Source organism: Cyprinodon variegatus, unplaced genomic scaffold (assembly GCF_000732505.1).
Source record: "Cyprinodon variegatus isolate N-32 unplaced genomic scaffold, C_variegatus-1.0 Scaffold386, whole genome shotgun sequence".
NCBI lineage: Eukaryota > Metazoa > Chordata > Actinopteri > Cyprinodontiformes > Cyprinodontidae > Cyprinodon > Cyprinodon variegatus.
In genome coordinates this window covers 752,466-772,430 of record NW_015150839.1, presented here as the reverse complement: position 1 = coordinate 772,430, position 19,965 = coordinate 752,466, and the positions used below count along the sequence as shown (strand labels likewise).

At 40.4% G+C, this 19,965-nt stretch overlaps 1 protein-coding gene across 1 annotated transcript in view; it reads left to right on the top strand.

The window, feature by feature from the left end:
* The first annotated feature begins 1,077 nt into the window (after positions 1–1,077).
* The window catches only part of arid2 (AT-rich interaction domain 2), a 35,345-nt gene continuing 16,457 nt past the window's right edge, over positions 1,078–19,965 (top strand). Inside the window, exons 1-4 of the mRNA XM_015387151.1 lie at positions 1,078–1,568; positions 1,691–1,784; positions 2,686–2,783; positions 17,141–17,274. Coding sequence (XP_015242637.1) covers positions 1,477–1,568; positions 1,691–1,784; positions 2,686–2,783; positions 17,141–17,274 — 418 coding nt within the window. The 5' untranslated portion in view covers positions 1,078–1,476. The remainder of the gene's footprint in view (positions 1,569–1,690; positions 1,785–2,685; positions 2,784–17,140; positions 17,275–19,965) is intronic.

The following is a 19,965-nucleotide window of genomic DNA, read 5'->3' as shown; positions in this document are numbered from 1 at the left end:
GTGTATAGTTCATTAGACGGTTGGTTAAAAAATAAGCTCATATAATATGTTTCAAACCGCAATAAAGATCTTAAAAGAACAATGTATTTGAGTATTTTATTTTTTACACTACGAGTTTTAATTATGGGAATCCAGAGTGTTGTACTTCATATGGGGCCCACCCAGATAATGTTGCTTATGGGCCTATTGTTTTGTCATTACGCCATTGATATATGTTATATGGACATATACTGTCTTTATTTTATACTTGTATGTCTGAAATAAAATAATGTAATCAAATATAAACACAAATTTGATCAAATACTAAACTAAGCGACTTAACCTTTTTTTTCATTCTTATAATTGATGTTCACACACACAAAAACAACAAAAAAAGGAAAAAAAAGAAAAAACCCTGCCCCCTCCTGGTAAATTTGATCTAGAACCACCACTGTACTTACACCTTGTCCAGCCCAGGGGCCCACATCCAGACTGTTCCTTTTTTTTTTTTTTTTTACAGTGTACTGTCTGGCAATGTGGCAATAAGAAAAACTGTATTGATGCCAGTAAGAGGCCAACAGATTTTACATTCACAAGTGGAGCAGTTCGGCTATCGCCATAGTGTTCCACTTGATTTATGCATATAAATTGCTTCATTATAATTATGTAGGGAGTTTCACAGATTATATGGACACTGGAGTGTAAGTAGAAAAAGAAAAGAAAAACAGAAAAGATGAAAGAAGTATATCTGTTCCTGACTGAAGATAAACAGTGTTCAACTGGACTGAGGATTAAAAATGTTTATACTATCCTACTGTGAGTCAGAATACATTTTAAACCATGGAGGTAACTTTACGTGTAAAATACTACATGCAGTCAGTGGTAATTAGTTATAATCATTCCCATCCCCCCAGAGACATTTCCAAGACCCTTCTGACCCTTTTTCCAGTAGGGCAAAGAGAGGAATTGTCAGACGGTGCCTAAAAAAGAAAACAGTCTCTATTGTTCCAGCAGCCGCTGTGACACTGAGTGTAGTTCCACTGTGCGCCACGGGTGGCGCTGTGTAGCAGCTCGGGCTCCGCGGCCTTCACATCTTTTTGTCTGAGAACTGGCTCCTCTGGCGCTCTACAGTGTGTGCGATAGCCTCGGAGCTGCGTCCGTAGCACTGTCAAACCACTCCAAACCAACACAGCCGCGACCAAAAGCACTAATTCAGCACCTTCAGCCATGGCGCTTCTAATCTACCGGTAAATCGGCCGTGTTTGGGACTGCTCGAGGGAAGTTAGTCCGAGCTTGTATCGGGTTTTTTTTTTTTTTTTTGCTCGCTGTGTGCATCAGTCTTTATTAGCGAGCTGCCGCTCTCCTTGCTACCATCTATTTCTTTAACTTTTTAAACCACTCGGCTCGGCGGATGACTGAGCGCCGGCGGAGTATGGGATCCTTGGTGTCTTAGGAAGCGACTGAAGCGGGGTTCGAACGTTTTTGCGTGCAAAAACAATGGCAAATTCGACGGGGAAAAATCTCCTAGATCAGCGAAGGAAAGGACAGGCTTTCCTGGACGAGCTGCGGCAATTTCACCAAAGCAGAGGGTGAGATTTCAGGCGCCTTTTAACAACAAATACAACTTTAAATCGGAATAGCACAGCCGTGCAAGTTGGGCAGAAGTGTTATTTAAACGTCTGTTGATTGATTTCATGTTTTATCTTAACAGATCGCCTTTCAAGAAGATTCCTATCGTGGGTGGGAAAGAGCTGGATCTGAGCGCTCTCTATATCAGAGTCGTCTCTTTAGGTGGATTCGCTAAGGTGAGTGGGAAGCTAAAGTGTTATTTCTCCACACCGGACCGTTTCTGGACCACTCCACGCGGATAACCCGGGACAAGTGGAACCCTTCCCTCCTCCTCCCCTCCAGAAAGCCGTTAACGGGGGGTCGACGTTGGCCTTGTGCTAGTTTTGCCATGTATCTCAATGCGATGTGTTGTTGTGTGGTTTTTGAATCGAGGCGTCCCAGCGCTCGTGGAGTCTAGAGCGTTAGTTGGAGCGACTCGAAATTAGCGGGCACGTTCGCCATCGATTATCGGCACGGAGCCCGGCCTGGGGGGAGGAGGTGGGGGACACGGGGAGTCGCTCCCGGCGTTTACACACAGTTTTAACCCGGAGGAGGAGGAGGGGGAAGCTTGCATTCTGTTCCTCGCCATAGCCATCTTTCTTCGGCTTTTCCCCCCACCCCCCGGCTGGTAGGCCTCAGTCAGAGGGCCCCTATGTCGGTTGATACGCTAAACCGCTCTCGACACTTTACTCCGAGGAACAAACGGCTGTGCGCGTGCCGAAGCGTTTGTATCCGAACGGAGCCAGCTTATTGGCCAGTTCGGTATCGGAAATTTTCTAAATGGGAGGAAAAAAGAACGTCAAGTTAGCTTGTTAGCAACATGGCTAACTAGCTTCAACTGTAACGTTCACGTCCCAAATGGATTCACGAGTGTTCAAATTCTACTTAAATTGACATAATTTAAATTAAAGAAGAACTTTACTTTTAAGTAAACATTTCTAAACTTTTATTTTTTGGTACGTTTCGCCCTAAATAAGTTTGAGAAAGTTATTGATAAACCGACGTTGCTTTAAATGAATGCGCTACTTTTTCTTTTTTTTTTGTGGAAAGTTTGTTTTTGTTTTCTAATTAGCTCACTTTGTCCTTGTTTATTCGCAGGTTTCTGATAAAAACCAGTGGGCCGAACTTGGAGAAGAGTTTAACTTCCCGAGGAGTTGCTCCAACGCAGCCTTCGCTTTAAGACAGTACTACCTGCGGTAAGTGAGAGCCGCCGAGCAGCTCTGCCTCCACTCGGGTTCAGGTAGCAGCATGTGCGGCGTGTTTACAAATGTAAAGAAGCAGAGTGCAGCCTCACTCAGAGGAGCAGCAGCTGTGAATGTACGCAAAAGGCTGCAGTTCATGGCTTAAGTTTAATTTCTTTGGAATTACTTATTGGGTGTCATCTGGAGCAGCTTTGCATGCCCTGACTCTGGGTTAGCCAGCTGTTTTTATAATGGAAGTAAAGCAGCTGGCATTTGTGGCTCTGTTGCAAACATTGTCCCCATCCCTACCACCTGCCCTGCAGAGATTGCACCTGTGTGCCCATTCATGATTATTCCACAAAGCAACTGGTTTTGAAAGAAGGGGCTCTCTTATTTGCCTGTTGTCAACAAGTGGGAGCTTGTTGGAAGTAATTGGATTATTAGCTGTGATGTGTCCTCTGGATAATAAATGGTATTCCTGCAGTTAGCTACTGTAAAATGGTTTTAACCTGTCTGGGAGTTTGTTTCGTCTCCTATCAGATCATACAATTGTCTATAAGGTTGTGTTCTCTATGATTAGATTTTTGGTTGTGTTTTTTTCCCCCCTCATCTGTGTCTTTGATAGTCTTGTCTTATCACACTATATTGTCCCAAAAGTTAGAAATTTGTATATATTTTTTTAAATCCTCTTAAAATCTCTTAGTTTTTTGTTATTTCATGCAGGCCAGTTAGTTATACGTCAGCTTGTGCACATAAATTCGGCCAATCATATATCAACGGTTATCTGTCAGTCAAATTTTTTCGGCCATAGCATCTTGATTCTTATGTCGCAGCTAAGATACGCAACTTTTGAAATGAGAAATAAAAATAATTTACTTTACCGTTGAGTTAGGTCTCAGTGTTCACAGGGATGGACGTCTGTGTCTTCAGAGCTAACAGAACTGGCAGCGTTGCGAGGCAAGGCAAGGGCTCAAACATGTACGGCTGTAAGCCTTCTACACCAAACCAAGCTCCTGGCGTCCTCTTCCACAACATCTTCGTCCCGCTTTCCTCCTCTAAATAAAAATGCATGACGGCGGAGACTCATCCACAACCTCCGACACTAAACTCTCCTCCTCTTGCATGTTTATGCTGTCCATAGCGTTCCTTGACAGTGTAGTTGCTAAGTGCTACTTGGTCCCAATGTAATTTCCCATCGGGAACCTACTAGCACTAAGTTGCTAACTGGTTAGCAAGATGCTTCCCACAAACCGGCCACAATAAAACTTGCTTGCAAACCTTCCGCCATAACAACCCTGCCCCCTTGATAATCGGCTAATCAAATTCACTTTATTCACTCGTGTAAAGTCCGACACTACTCGGAAGAATTTAGAAATGCAACTGTTGGAACAGCTGCTTTCCAACGACTTTAAAGTATTTATACCTATACTTTTTGCGTTTAAGATGAAAACTTTTCCGTCTGTCAATATACTCTATGCAAAACTCCACTATTGCAAATTCTTCTTAAAAATTTCACAGAAAGGCTTCTTTAAGGAACCTTTTGCTATCCGATTATTAATTGGAAAAACAATCAACAGATTAAGCGATTTGCAAAAGAATCGTTAGTTGCAGTCCTAGTTTGAATCTTCTCGATTATCGCAAAGTAGAGTGAAATATGCTGGATGGAAAAAGATGTATGTTAACACTTTTCCTTAATAAAGATGTATAAAAGAAATCTCATTGGGTGTATCCAACCATCCTGCCTCATGCTTCATATTCTCTGTTCAATTTCAGACGGGTTGGATGTAAATGAATTTGTTGTCACACCGTCATGTCATTTATCTGACTTCTACTCTTCCTTCCTTTCCCCAAAGCCACTGTCACACCTTGACATAGCCAGCGTATGCCTGACATCCCAGGATCTTCTAAAATGCTGGCATACGCTGAACTAATGTATTTTATCAATTCTCGGAGTATATATAGAGTATTCATAAAGAGTCCCGAACTTATGTCCAGCGATAGCCTGAATTATGCATAGCACACCGCTGCGTAATGCCCATTAAATTTCACAAGCCAGTTTCCTGAGGGGGGGCAGCAATGCGCCCGGAGGCTCCCCACTTGCATAAAAAGATTTATTTGGAGATAAGTTATGAAAAAGTTACTTATAGGTTTTGAATAAGCTAGACACCACGACTTAGACTTTACGTTTGTCACCAATCAGATAACTTACCTGTAAGTTATGATGCACATATGAGCATATGCTTGGAAATTTCTCAACATACTTGCCGTATGACGATGTGTGCCAGTGTACTTCAGCGAGCTCATAACTTATATAAAACGTACCCATAACTTATGCCAGTGTTTTTGCAAGATTTTCGTACCTCGGGCATACATTGCTTAAATCGTCAAGGTGTTACAGGGGCTTAAGATGGCGTTCCCACTTCATGATGCTGCCACCACAACTCAGAAAAAACACAAAAGTTAGTTTTTATTGAACTTCTTTTTGCGTATAAACTGTTTTCAAAAGGTAAATCCAATTTATTTTCTGAAAACGTTTTAGCCATGTTACCCAAGGAGGGAAGACCTGCCACCTTGAAGTTTATCTTGAACCGTGGTGTGTGGACGTCGGCTAAACTTGTCTCGCATAAACTGACACTGATAGTGTCCTTCCTGGTCCTAAAAACATGCAGTGTCTATTATTTATTTTCCATCTTTTGTCACTTATTTGATTTAGGTGTTTGTTCCTAACGCAGCTGGGTCAGATGCACTTGTGTCACTCCAGGACACTTGAGCTGGGTGGATGTTTGCCTACATCAAGTTAACCCTGATTATCCAGTTGAATGCCCACCTGTAACCGCTGTCTGCATGTGTTTGCATTGGTGGCAGCAGCTACATTTAGAGAAATGTGTTTTCAAGACGATGAATGAAAAGGGCTTATAGTTGTATACTCATGTAAAATGAGTAAGCAGGTCGGAGTAGAGGAATGCTGTTTCTTAGCCGGAACGACCATCTGTTGACTGAGTCGCCCCGTTTTGAATGAATCGGACGATCTTCCCGCTCAGGAGCGAAACAACCTACAGGTTATTGTGCCGAGCTCCTGCTGCTGCTTATTGGATATCTGAATGCCGCTCTAATAAGCCAGCGCTCCTGGCCAGGAACACTTTCCTGCTCGCACTACATGTCCTCCCGGCAGCGCTTTTTTTCAGCTCTTTGGGACGATGGATGCTGCATACAAGCCTCTTCACGTTCTGATCCAGTCTCTCCTTGGCCTGAACTCAGGGAAAATTTGTAATGTTATTGATAAGTGGGGGGGGAAAAATGCTTTAGTAGCTTTAAAAAAAAAACTGGCAGTTACAGCATATGGTTCAGTAAAATTCTCTTTATTTTTCTTTACAGCTTTTCTTTCTTTGAGACTTAAGGCCCTGACCTATATTTTTATTCTGAGTATTCTGCTTTGTTTCATTTTCTACACTAACATGAATTAAGTCACTCCCCCCGTTGATACGATTTGCAGTTTTGCACAGAGAAGGAATGCAATCATTACATTAGGCCGAGCTTCTTCACTTTCCCTCCAAACAGCAGAGTGTTGGCTGCGGCTGATACCGCTGGTTTAACCTCAGTTTGCCCCCACGGCCTGTGAGTCACTGACTTCTAGGAACTCTGCGTTGAGCTGCAGCTCTAGTGCTCAGTCAAAGCGGTGCTCTCTTTTCAGATTAAGATGTAAAACTTGGCTGGTTTGTTTCTGGAGTTTTCTACACTTTTATAATATACTGCGACTTGCTTTTTGCTTATGTGGATATGTTCAATTCAAGATTTATTTAATACAACAATAATTTTGACAGTTAAACTCAACTCAACTCACCTTATTGAAACCAGAGGCGAACACTATTTACCGTAATCCATGTAAATAAAAGCATGAATTATCACCAGTAGTAAAAGGATGAACAGAGCCAAAGTTTCCAGAATAATCCTGAATTTTTAAATGTTTTTATTTGGCTACATTTAAAGGCTGCTTCACACTATTAGTCAGGTCAACAAAGTCTGTCGGTTGGCGTTTCTGTTTCTGCCGTGGCATTCAAACATAGCTGTGCCCCTGCTCCTCCTCATTCCTTTGAACTTTTAATGTTGTTTTCTTCTTCTACTCCAATGTGTCACGTCCTCTCCTTTGGATTTCTGTAATCGGGACAGGCGAGCATTGACAAAGCAGACAAATTGGTCCTTGACCTGTTTAAGAGTCCTGGTGTGGGTTCACATTCGGTCTCATTCGTCCTCAAAACTGGACTCCGGTTCAGTTTCTGTCACCACATAGATAAAAGCTACCCAAAAGAAGAAATGCATGCCCAAACGTAGTAGCTGTGTCTCCAACAGAAAATTAAATATTATCCTCATTTATGTGTAAAAGGACATCTAACGTTTTGGAGTTGGTAGGCATTCCTGGTTGATGGTTAATAAAATAAAAATCACAGAAGGTCCCCATAAGTGATTCTAAAATGTATTTGAGCATCAAGGACGTTTTATTATAGAACGCTGATTTAGTTTTGCGATAAAGGAACCATGCTGTTTTCTGTTGAGTTTAAAATAATCCCAAAACATCCCTCAGTCTTAAACTGCAGCACCTTCCCTGTTAATCTCCCAAACTGATACCTTCTCCTCTAGAAATACAAACAGCAACATGGTGGGACCAGTAAACATCGACCCACTTGCTTCCATGCGCTGCAGTCATTTGAGTTATTCTTTCTTTTTTCCTTAAATTCCACCGGTTAAACTTTAGGCCTCTTTAGAGTTCTGCTCTAAAAGCACAAAATAAATGTTCTGGGTTCATTTAAATGGTTCTGGTGTCACAGAAAGGCTAACCCGAGGCATTATTTCTGAGAGCTCTACTTGGATAACTGGGTGAATATAAATAAATCTGCAACTATTAAACATGAAATAGTATATATAAACTGTAAAAAAAAAATATATATATATAAATATGCATTCAAATAATTTTTACTAATATCAGCAGGGGAAACAGGCAGCATGATTGGATCAAAAGTTGTGTTCTTGGAAACCTAGAACTCTGGTAGTGATCGCCACTTGGTGAGCGGCAGCAGGGAGCTAAATACGCCGCAATCCAAGGAAAAAAGAAAACCTATGGAATCACCTCTACTCCAGTAGTAATAAACACTTTTACATAGATTGTGGCCATAAAACAGTAAAGCTAATTCTTTTCGGTTTGTGAAATAAGTCATGTTTTTCCTTTTTCTTCGGCTGCTGTTGTAGTGAGTTTTGGATGTAAAACTTTCTAGGTTTGTGTTAAAAAAAAAAGAAAAAAAAAAGAAATCAATATTCCAATTCTGGATCGATTCTCATGTGAGAAAAGCGCTATGAAAACGTGAACCAATATAGACTCTTTCGCTCTTATCCTGATTTGCTGGCAGGCAGGCAGGCGAACACATGCACTAATGCCCTGTCATCCAACAGACGACCTTTCCCAGCTGGCAGGTGGATCACTGCAGCGTCTCACTGGGTCAGTCTGATAGTTTTCACATAAAGGAGATGTATGAACATCATCTCCCAATATGGGCGAATGGATTCATCGATGAATGTTAATATAATGCTAGTATCGATACGTTGCGTGACTTCGGTCATTAATTCACATAACAGCTAAAAGAAATGTCATCCAGTTTGAGATGGAAAAGAATTGATTCTAAATGATCTGAATCGGAAAAATTCTCAAAATCTTAATAGAACTGTTGGAAAAACGCTGAATTTTTGGCTTTAATTTGAAAGGTCATGTCTTTAAATAGGGTCATGTTGTATTCAGGTATTTGTCTCTAGCTCCTTTATTACGTATTCTTCATCTAGTTTTGTTGTAATTTGGTCTGTTGGGGTAAAAGTCCCTGCTTTCATTTAGATGATACTAAGATATTCAGTGTATTGGTGAATGTTTGAGTTGAATTTGTTGGCAGGCGTACCGCTGCCCTCAGTACCAGACAGGATTTAAAATGCTAGATTATCAGTCCATCCGTGTGCTCAGTAATGAAGTCTTTTTAACTGGCAACGGAAACGTGGATGAATGTCATATGCAGTCAGGATTCAGATGTTGTTTCATTGCTGCTAGAAGGAAAAAGAAACCAGGTCTGAACTTTACCCCATCAGAAACTGTTGTATGTGTTCGGTGGGTGTGAGTTTTCACACCGCGTGCTGCAGTTTCTGCCCCGACTCTTGTGTCTGACAGTGGATTCCCCCACTGCTCATCTGAAACAAGCAGCCTGTTGATCTCATTCACATTAGCTGCACTTTATTCCACCCTGACCATGTTTTTGACAAAGATGGACATCTTGGTGCTAGTTCCTTCCTTCTGAAACAGAGTGAAGCAAACTGTTATCGCTGATAACATCTGAAGTCTCTGGAGACTTTGGGTTTTTTGGTCTGTCTGTAATTCGACCTGCCCCCTAGCACTGTGGGCCACCACTGATAGCCTAATCTTCTTCTCTCAGCTTCCTCGCTAACAAGCAGATGGGCAGATCTGCCTAATGCCTGGCAGTGCAGCTACAATCTGGCTTCAACACTTCATGATATTTAGGATACGTCCCATGTCTGTTACAGCCCTTATGGTTGTGTTTCTTCTCTGTCTAGTAGGAATTAATCAAGGTTATAAGCTGTAAACCTTCATCCTCAATGACAGGCTGGAAAACTATTCAGTACTTCCAGGGTAATCTACTCTTGCTCCTTGTTCATTCTGCAAATCAATACTTAAAACTCTCAGTTTTAAGGCATCAACAAACTGAATATTTATATATGAATATAATAAAGCTTGATCTCAGTTTATCTCTGCTCACTTTTTGATGTTAAGACATGGAGAGAAAAGCTTAAGTTTTTAGCCAAGATGTCTTTTGATAAATAAGATAAAATGTAGGTAAGGTACATGTTGATCACTGGTCAGAGTTGGTCACATTTCATCACTGGCTCCCTGAAGAGTCCATTTTTAGTCGCTGTGCCTTTCTATGAACAGTTTTAGCACTTTGTTTATCAGAGGCTACTCCCAACTAACAAGACTATAGCCCCATTTACACTACCGCTTTGAAACCATGTTGGGAACAGTCCGAGGTCGGTAACAGACAACTGTTGAGTGTAAATGGAACGCAACTGAACTGGACCGTGCCAGACACAACCAAACCGCACTACATCTAGTACTAGTTCAACAGTAGGGCTCGAGACGGTTAATCTGGGGCTCGGTTCTCTGATGACAAAGAGTGCAGGAGCAGGCCGCTTCAGCTACTATTTACAGTCAGTTGACTCACTGGTTTTCCAGCTTGGTAATTCACAGATCTCTTCACCTGTTCACAACACGAACTTCTTCTCAACCTATTAACAATAAATGGCATAAAAAAAGTGTGGTGCGACCTGGGATGATGCAAAGACTGAGGCTCTGGTTGAAAGGATGCTATCCAGCCAAAGTACCTGAATGTTATTGGTGGTGCCCCTTTTGTTTGCGCGATTCCCACCTTGAGAGCTGTAGTATCATGGACCACATATAGGAGGTGAGGAACCGTGCTAGCGTGATGTGTAAATGGTTGTAAGGTACCAAGCTCGGCACGGTTAACTGATCCAAGCTGGGTCAGAACTCGGCACACATGGGTTTCAGAGGGGTAGTGTAAATGGGTCATATGTAGCAGTTTGCTTCTTTTTACTGCTCTTATCTGCTATCCATCCCATATATACCTGGATTCGTATGGTCAAAAAAGGAAAATCCAGTATTGTATTTCATTGATTTCTGCTCTGATGTGATCTGGGTTTGCTCTGGAAAGCGTTCCTCGATGGTAACAAAGATCCAGTCCGTAGTCGATGAACAGCATTGTTACAGTCGACAGTACAGCAGACTTTGAGTTTGGATTCTTTGCTTTTAGTTCATACTGGATGCGGAAAGTTGTTCGGTCTGAATGAGAATGGGGGTGTTTTTCTTTTCTTTCTTTTTTGAGGACTTTTCCTGCATGTTGCACTTGATTTATTGTGGGAACACATCCACTTGATCCAAATGTAGAGCATTGATCTATATAAGAAAGAAGAAATGCTGTTTTGTTGTAAACCGTTTTACAAAAACTCTTACTTATATGTACATGATTTTTCACATACAATTTCCCCACCAAAAAAAAACCCTCTGCTTTGCTGTAAGCTTTACAGTTTTGCTAAAAGCCCTTCAGTTTTTCTGTATATAGTTACATCAGTTGTCTTGGGGACTGCTGTCTGGTCTGTTTGTCATTTTAGCTCTGATAAAATGAAGAACTATTATTATTTGGCAGCCTTGGTTGAAGAAAATGCCAGTTTAGTCTCTTATCACCAAGAACTTTACAAAGCAAAACAATCAGCATGGCTAGAGAGCAAATTCCTGGACAAGTACAACCACACCATGTGTATGTTAACGGCAGTCTTATTTATTTGGCTGTTGAATAGAGGGAAAGAAGCCATTAGCCAATGAGGAGCTGAAAGAGTAGCAGTATTTACCGTCGTCTTATATCATATTTGCTCGCTAAGTGGGAAAGCGTTGCCTAAATATTCTGGGGGATCTAGGTGGTTTTAGATAGCGAACGGTTCTTCTGGAAAGAGCTGCCTCATGGTTTAGTCTTTGTTTAGAAGCTCTTCTTTCTCATAGGAATCAGTTTCCCCAGTTTTCTTAATTCTACTGCGAATGTACACATCTTCTATTTAGCCACATTTATATGGGCAATGGTAATCAGAATAAATGTCAGATTGGACTGAAAGCAGTAGCAGCGGCACACATGATAAGACCGTTCTTATGTGCTTTGGACTGCTATAACAAACTGTGACATCTTTCTTGAAACTGAGTATCTGGGATCATTTAAAGTAATTGTTTTTTTTATACTTCCCACAGTCCAAAAGTGTGGTTGGTTGACAGGTCCGCCATTATTTGCCTTTAGCCTTTGGTGTTAGCCTGGAGAGAGAGAGAACATTTTATATTCCCTCTTTACTTTATTTTTTAAATTCCTAGATATCAAAATAGTGTAGCAGACTTGTAAACCTTGACCCTTTTTAATGTAATGCTTCTTAACTCCAGTTTATAACTTACCTTTTGTCTTCACCTAATTATGGAGTCCACTTGTATTTAAAAAAATCTAAATGGCTGCTTTGTCAATCTTCCAGACTTCTGTGGAGAGAATTGGCGGACAAACGGCACAATGGGGACTAAGGAACAAAAGTCCACGATTTGAAATTTTGCTAAATGGAGGAAGTCTCTTCTGCATTTACTTGCGTCTTTGCTTCCGCTTCCTTCCGCCTGATTGCATGCAGCACTGTTTACTCACGCCATGGCCGCTGCTCAATCTGAAGAGTTGGTACCGAGAAAATTTATTTGTGTTTCGTCGATTATAGGAATTGGTTCGATGTGCCGATGTGGAGCAGATTACAGATGTGTGCAAGGTTTGTTGAAATGCTATCAAAACCAAGACTAGCAGCACAACAGTGCTCGGAGCTTCGGGAGTGCAGTGTGGGTAACCCTGGCTGCCTCATTTATTAAAGCGGTGCCGACCGACGAGTGTAGTGTGCGACAGATAACCGACGCTGTAGCTGTTCATATAGAGAAGGACATGGTGCCCATTTACACCTGGCTTCCTTCACATGATAAAAATGTGTGTTCCAAAATATGACCCACCAGGTCGCAAATCCTTTGCTGAAGTTGTGCTACCAAAACTGTAGAACGAAACACTACAAGTTAGACTATTTTGTTTTAAGCAACTACTACATAACTTTGTTCCAGCTGCTGTTTACAAACCACCTACTTCCCAGAAAATCAAACGGTGGAGATCATTGCACAGGGGTTCAAAGGCTCATTGGCACGGTGGAAGTTCGATGAGAAGAAAATGGCGTGCATGATGACAGATAGTGGAACAAATATGATAAAGGTCCTGAACCTAAACCAGTGGACCCACCTCAACTGCTTTGGGTACAGACTATAATGCAATAAAAGTTATTAACTGTTCGATTAATCACATATTTCAGCAAATGAAGCTCCTTTTTCTTGTACTGAATATATGCACTGGAAAAAAAAATCGAAATCTAGATAAGTCATTTTTTCTTAAAATAAGTGCATTTGTTCTTGAATTGAGGAGGTTAGTAAGAAACTTTGCCAATGGAGCAAGAAAATGTACACTTAAAATAACAAAACACAATTGCATTGTCCTATATCAAGTGCATATTATCTAATTATCTTATTTTAAGAGTAAAAATACTCATTCCATTGGCAAACCATCTCATTTACCCGCTCAATTTAAGGGTAAACATTTTAATTTTTACTTATTTCTAGATCATTTTCCAGTGTAAATGTACATATTTTATTGAATGAAAAATCGGTATAATTATCGTTGGCTGAACATTTGTTACCTGCACAAGATTTATGTTAATATTTAAGTTTACAATACATTTATTGTTGGCTAAAGATTTGTTACTTTGCACAAAATATTTTGAATAAAGTAAAAATATTTTAAAATACATGCATGTAGATTTTAATACTTCTAAACAGATTAAAATCGTAATCGTCCAAGATGACCAAAAAAATCGAGATTTTATTTTTTTAGCCATATGGAACAGCCCTGGGTGCTTCTCTTACGGGAGGTGACGGTTAAATTCCTGCCAAAACAGCTGTGTAGAAATGGGCTGTATTCATGTCCAGCAGGGGGCGCATTCTGAGGGCATCTGGGCAGCTGGCATCCTGGAGTCAAAGCCAGGGGTTTCTCCTCTGCGATCCAGATGTCTAAAAATAAAATGGCACTGATGGAGAGGAGGAGGCGGGGGGGTTGATCATGCTTTGCATTGGGTGTATTATTCTGCTGGAAAATAGCCCAGTACCTGCATGGATAAAAGACGCGCTCTCTCCCAAACGGTTGTAGTTAAATTCATGCAAACGCTGGCGGTTTGTGCTCTCTGTCGGTTGGTAGATGTCAGTCCTTCAGGAGGCAGTTGTTTCTCTATTCATGCATGGTTTTTGAGGAGGGGGGGGTTAGGGGAAGTGCCGTCACATGCAGCTGCACTCGTGCCTCCACCCGTCTCACTAACCCCCCATTTTTTATTTTTTTTTTTTATCTTGCCTCTGCTCAGACAGCAGTTGATGACGCTGCAGTTAGGCCTGGCCCCCTCTCCCTCCCTCCTCAGGCTCCCTCGCTCTCTACAAATGATGGCAGAGTGTATTTATAGTCCAGCGTGCCGAGCGGCAGCAGCCAGAGAGCCGGGGATTACCTCTGCCACGATGAACAAGCGGGGGCCTAATTCAGAGGCAGGCACCCGCTTGGTGACTCACGGCCACACACACTGGATTCAGCACAAATACGGCGGCTGCTGCTGAGCTATTTTCCCTGTTTGTTTGTCAGATTTCATCACATTACTATAAGGTATTTATCAAACCATTGCAAAAGCGCATGCCAAGGCTTGGAGAAATATCCTTTTATTTACAAAGTCCTGTTGGAATATTGCAAAGATTTGTCTTTACCGCTTTGTGATCTAAGAAAACTTAACTTTATTTCTTCACAACTTTTTCTTAAAAGCAGCTGTCGTTAGCCACCTGTTAACCCATCAGGGTGAGACAAGACTGTGAATTAAAAGCAGAGGAATGTGATCACAGTTTATCTGTGAGCAGGAATGCAGTTATGGGAGCAGATGGAGCTTCATAACTCCTGGGAGAAAGAAAAGGAGAAAACTCTTTGCTTAGTTTGCTTGTTTGAGTGATCTGCAGGCTAATCTCTGCTTTGCTTGGTGGTTTAGAAGACTAAAAGTCCCTGGGTTTGTCACTTGATGTCTCAGCCTGTCTCTATTGATGATGGTATCCTGCTGTTCATTCAAAACTTAGTTTTATATTTATTGTAATCTTAGTTACTGGAGTGGACATTGAGGTATTTCACGGTTTTATTAACCTGGTTTGAGAACTTCTATTCATGACTGGAAACTAAAATGGCAATTCATCTTCATAACATTTCTTAGAATAAAAAATATGTGATGTCTTATTGAATCAGTGGTTGGTTCTGGCATTTCTTCTCACTCGATCAAATCTGAACTTTAAATAATAAAAAAAAAACATCCCATTACCAGGCAGCAGATTATAGTACAAATAAAATCAGAGCATATGGCTTTAGTCTGCAGTCATTACTGCAGAGTGCGCTCAAAGATCGTCTGCTTTCTTCTGCAACCTGCTTAGAGCTTCTGCTGCTACCAGCGAGTCGCCAACACATGTGGCCTGGATGTTTGGTGTAGGCTCAGCGTTTCCAGCTTCTGCCTCTTGGCACACAGGATGTGTGGATCAGAGATTCAATGTTTACAAAACAAGCTTTATTGGCTAAACTGAAAACTCTTCAGATATTTGCAGGAAATGGATAACTAAGCCAAAAGTTGAAGTGGTTAAACTAAGCTAATATGATGTTTTACCCAAATGTAGCTACTTCTTAGAGATGAACTTTGAATCTAGTCTAGAGATGAAGGAGCTGCCATCTGAGGTAGCTCTCTGTGTCTGCTGGCAGGGCAGGACAGCATGTGTTCACCTGCCTGTAATCCAATCAAGGTGAAACTCAGTGGATGAATCTATAAGGCATGCAGTAGGTGGATGGTCTGGTTTCTCATATATATATATGTGTAAAAATAACATTTTTGGCATCATTTCAGAACAATTTTGCGTATTGATCAGCTATGGTGAATAAAGCTGGTGCACTGCAAACATTAAAATATGAGGAAATTTAGCTCTTGAGGATATGGCTGGAAAAATCTGATCTCTGATTATTTTATGTTTTCCCTACCAAATCCAATTAATTGCTTTTTGTTTTACCCTGACTTAAGTTTAATAATAAAATTAATGACATATATTGCTTTCAAAAACTAGATTTGATTTCAATCATCCCCTCTGGGACGTGACCTTAATTTAAAGGGCAACAGAATTCAAGAAACACGGTTGTAAAATCATCATGTTACACAATAAACAATGAAAACTAGTTTATCAGTTAGAAATGCACATCTGAGAGAAAAGAGGTGAGCTGAAAAAAATTGGTTAATGGATTTTATTGAATTGAAAGGTTCTATTCTATCTAGATTTGAGTCAGTAAGGAGACAATTTTCCAATGAAATAAGATATATTAGGGTTTAAAAAGTTCATTTGACATGAAGTGTGTTGAAAACCTGTGGCAGGGCTTTGAAAAGGCAGCTGTGACAACACATAGCCATGAATATTAATCAGCTGGAGACGTTTGGGCTCAGATTCCTGGAGAGCACTGCCAGGAGATATAAAGTCTTTCCATCAGGTCATAATAACAACAGCCTGCAATGCTGAATTTTAAAGATGATTTCTGTTGAGGGGTTCCTCGTCCCCTCAATAGAGGCCAGAGGAGCTGATATTTTTCTTTCTTTGAATCTAAAATGACATTTTTTCTTCTTATTTATTGAAGAAAAAACATCTGCTGCTTTAATTTTCTGATCAGACCTCATTTGCAGCTGGTGAATCATTTGCAGTTGGTGAATCATGTAGGAGTTTAAACAGGGTTAGTCTGAGGACACCTCGGCTTGTTTTTGTTTACTTTTAGCTGCTCATAAAAGTAAAAGAGGAACTGCTCTGGGGTCAGAAGCTAGAATTACTGAAAAGCGGGTTGTTAGATGGGTTCATGAGTACAGCCAGGACTCACAGCAGCAGCAGAAGCTCATTATGTTCGTCCTTAAGTTCAGAAACTTTTCATTGTATTTTCGGCCTAAAGTATCAGCCAGATTAATGAAGAGGTTTTGACTTGTGGAATGAATGTTGTGAACCCTTCCTGCCTTCTCCTCTTATCCAGTCGGCTGCACAACTGTTTGTTGATCTGTGGAGTTGGACGTCGTTCTCACATACCGTATGTTTCTCTTTGCTGCGCTGCAGGGCAAGGAAACCTAACTGTTGGCAGATATTCTTTAACGCTACAGATCATTCTGCAGAGTCTTCAGGCCCAAAAACATCTCCCTTATGAGTCACATTAGTACATATAATTGTTACTTTGAAGTCACTTGAAGCCTGATTTTATTAAAAATGTTAGCAGCAGTATTCACCTTTATTGCGATTCTGTCTGCCTTTAATGTCGTCCTCATTCCTTGAAGAAATCCTCTTTTTTATGCTTTAAATTGTTTAGGATTCACGTAAAATGTTTAGATTTTTATCACAAGTCTTTGCTCTTTAGGTACCAGCAGAAGTAGATTGTATCAATGGTTTGGTGATGGTTGTTGTGGTATCTTTAACAAATTAACTTTTATAAGATCTGTTTCCTTTACCCCAGAACTCACAGACAGGTTGACTTTGTTCAGAATTTTAATTCCCTACCTGCTGCTATAAGACCAAACAGGAAATTAAGGAAAAACATCAGAATGAAGACGTTTTTTTTTTCCTTCCTCTGACACAGATACTTGGAGAAGTATGAGAAAGTCCACCACTTTGGCGAGGACGATGAAGAAGCGCAGCCGGGGAACCCCAAAGCCTCCCTTCCTGTTGGTGCAATCCCCAGTTCCTACAACTACCAGCAACATGTTGTATCAGGTATGCAGAGTGTCACTGTTCGCTTCATCCTGTCTGGTTTTGCTGTTTTTACACTAATTGTCCGAGGAGCTCCTCACTGTCCTCCTGAAAATTCACATCATTCAGCAACGAGGATGCAGCTTCCTGTTGTGATTGCCTCTCTGTATAGAAGATGAGTTCTGTTTCTGTATCTTCAACTACAACCAGGGATCCAACTTTCTCTATTTATATCATACTTTTTTTTTTTTCATTCATTTCACATACAAACCCTCAAAGCTGAGTTCTGATGGTTCCTTTGATCAGATGTGTTTTAAATCAGTTCCCCTGAGCATAATGTCTCTTTAAGCCTCAGCATTTTTAATTTCCAGATAATTTGCCTTCAAATAAATTTTCTGCACTTTCAAATCTGCACTCAACTCATTTTTTTTTAAAAGAAAATAATTCCTTTTCACTAGTGAAATACTGCTGTATTTTAAAAATCAGTCTTTCCTCTTAGCGCTCTGGAACAAATGGATGTGCATATTACTCAATAGAGCAAACAAAACAAATGTACCTGTAAAATCCGTGTATCATTCGTTCTTTCTATTTTCAATTGCCAATCAAAAAAAAAAAAAAAATTACTGGTTATTTTGTTTTTTGTTTTCTATCGTTAAACCAAAAACGAAAAAAGGATTGGGTTTTTCATATATCAATTCTAAGCTCCGATCAAGAATACGAAATGGAAAAACGGACAGCAACGCAGAATTTGATTTTAATATTTAATCGGTACGGTTTACGTGACCAAAAAAAAAACTATTTGAGACAAAATTCTTAAGAGCTAAAAAAGTAACCTCATAATTACGTTTTTGTGTTAGACGACAGAGTCCAAAGTCTCCAAACTGTCACAGTGAATTAAGATGAAAGAAATGGTTTCATGTATTTAAAGGTAATAAACAAATATTTTTTTTTTCAAAATACATCCATAAAACATCTACATTGGTGCAGAATAAAGATATTACTAAAACAAATGGAGTATTTAACTAATTCCAACAAATTTTAAAAAGTTAAAACAAACCACTGGACTTTGTTTTCCAAGTCTGAAGACTTTTTGCTTCCAGTCCAGGAAGCTTTCTCAATTCAAATGTCTGGAGTAGCGCTGAGTTTCAGGTTTATAGAGGAGTACACACCAAAGCCTTATTATGGCTTAGAAAACATGCAAATTGAACCTAGAAAACAGGTCCTCCCTTTAGTAACGGGGAGTCGTTGAGGTCTTTGTTGGACTGAAAAACCTGATACTGGCCTTTGCCTCTGAAAAGGGAGTCATAGGGTCATTGGCATGCCTCGCTTAATGGGTGACATGTTTTGGTCCATGCATGGCGATGAGGTTTGAGATGATAGCGTGAAGGAATAGACTCTATTGCTGCATTGCAGGTTTTTAAGATTTGGAACTTGAAACCACCCACTCTGTTTAAGGTCGCTTTATCTCTCTTAAAATAATTCACACCCCTTTTAAACCATCTGTCTTCTTTGTCCAAAATGTGAACATTCTGGTCCTCAAACGACTGTCCTTTGTCCTTAAGGTGTAGCTTGACAGCAGAATCTTGTCCCGAGGAGGTAGCTAGTCTGTGTTGAGCCATGTGTCTGTGGAGAGGTTGTTTGGTTTCTCCAACATAAAGTTTCAGTCCAGTGGTTTGTTTTTTAACTTTGTTGGAATGACTATGACCTGGATGACTGGGAATCTTCACCAGTATATTTAAATAATTGTTTTTTAAAATCTGATGGATCAAAGACAGGCTTTTATCTAGGGATACTTCCTATGGTGTACACGTTGGTGTATCACATCTTTAGGCTTTGCGTGGTGTAGGGGGTAAGGAGGTATCCTCCCCTAGAAAATCTTGAAATTTAGACTCTAAGGATTCTGAGGTGGAATGCAGCTACATTTTTGTCTTTATTACAACACTACTTTTCTCCTGATTATGGGAAGTAGGTGTGCTTGACTAGAGGTGGAAATTTCATTTTTAGGTACCTATGTTTCACAGGTTAATTAAAAAAAATCAGAAAGTGTAATGCTACACACGCCATTTGAGCAGCAAAATTGCATCTGCTGCTTAATTTTTGATGCTTGTTCACATTAAGGTCAGATGTGTACAGATGCATCTGATGCTTGTGCTGCTACTGTGTTCAATGGCAGTGAGTGGCTTTGCTATATTTGCTGTTAAAAGTGAGTAAAAAGTAGTTTTAACATGTTTTTTTTTTTTTGCAAGAAAGTACACTTGAAAACATCATCTGGGCAGTCAGTTCATGAACGATCCTGTCTTAAAATATTATTTTGAAGCTGCCCAGACCCCCACAAAGGGACAGTGGGTTGTCACTGGGAATCCCCAGCAGCAGCTGCCTTAGGCTTGTTTTTTCCCTGCTGTTTGTGGCGGTTAGAAGCAGATGTTAATGTTTTCATGTACGTGGCTCCAACTGCAAGCACAAGAATGATAAAAGCGAGCATATATGCCGACAGTTTCGAGATTTAAGTTAATTTAGGCGTTAATAACCTGTTTCAGAGGATTGATAATAGCGATCTGCATCAGCAGCGTTGTCTGTCTTCCTGCCAGGTCACAGATTAGCTTCTCTGATCGGTTGATGTGGCACATCAAGCAGCAAAAAAAGGAAAATTTTTCAACTCCAGCATCTGCTGCTTGTGGAATTTTTAACATTTGGGCAAAGTTTCCAGGGGGAAAA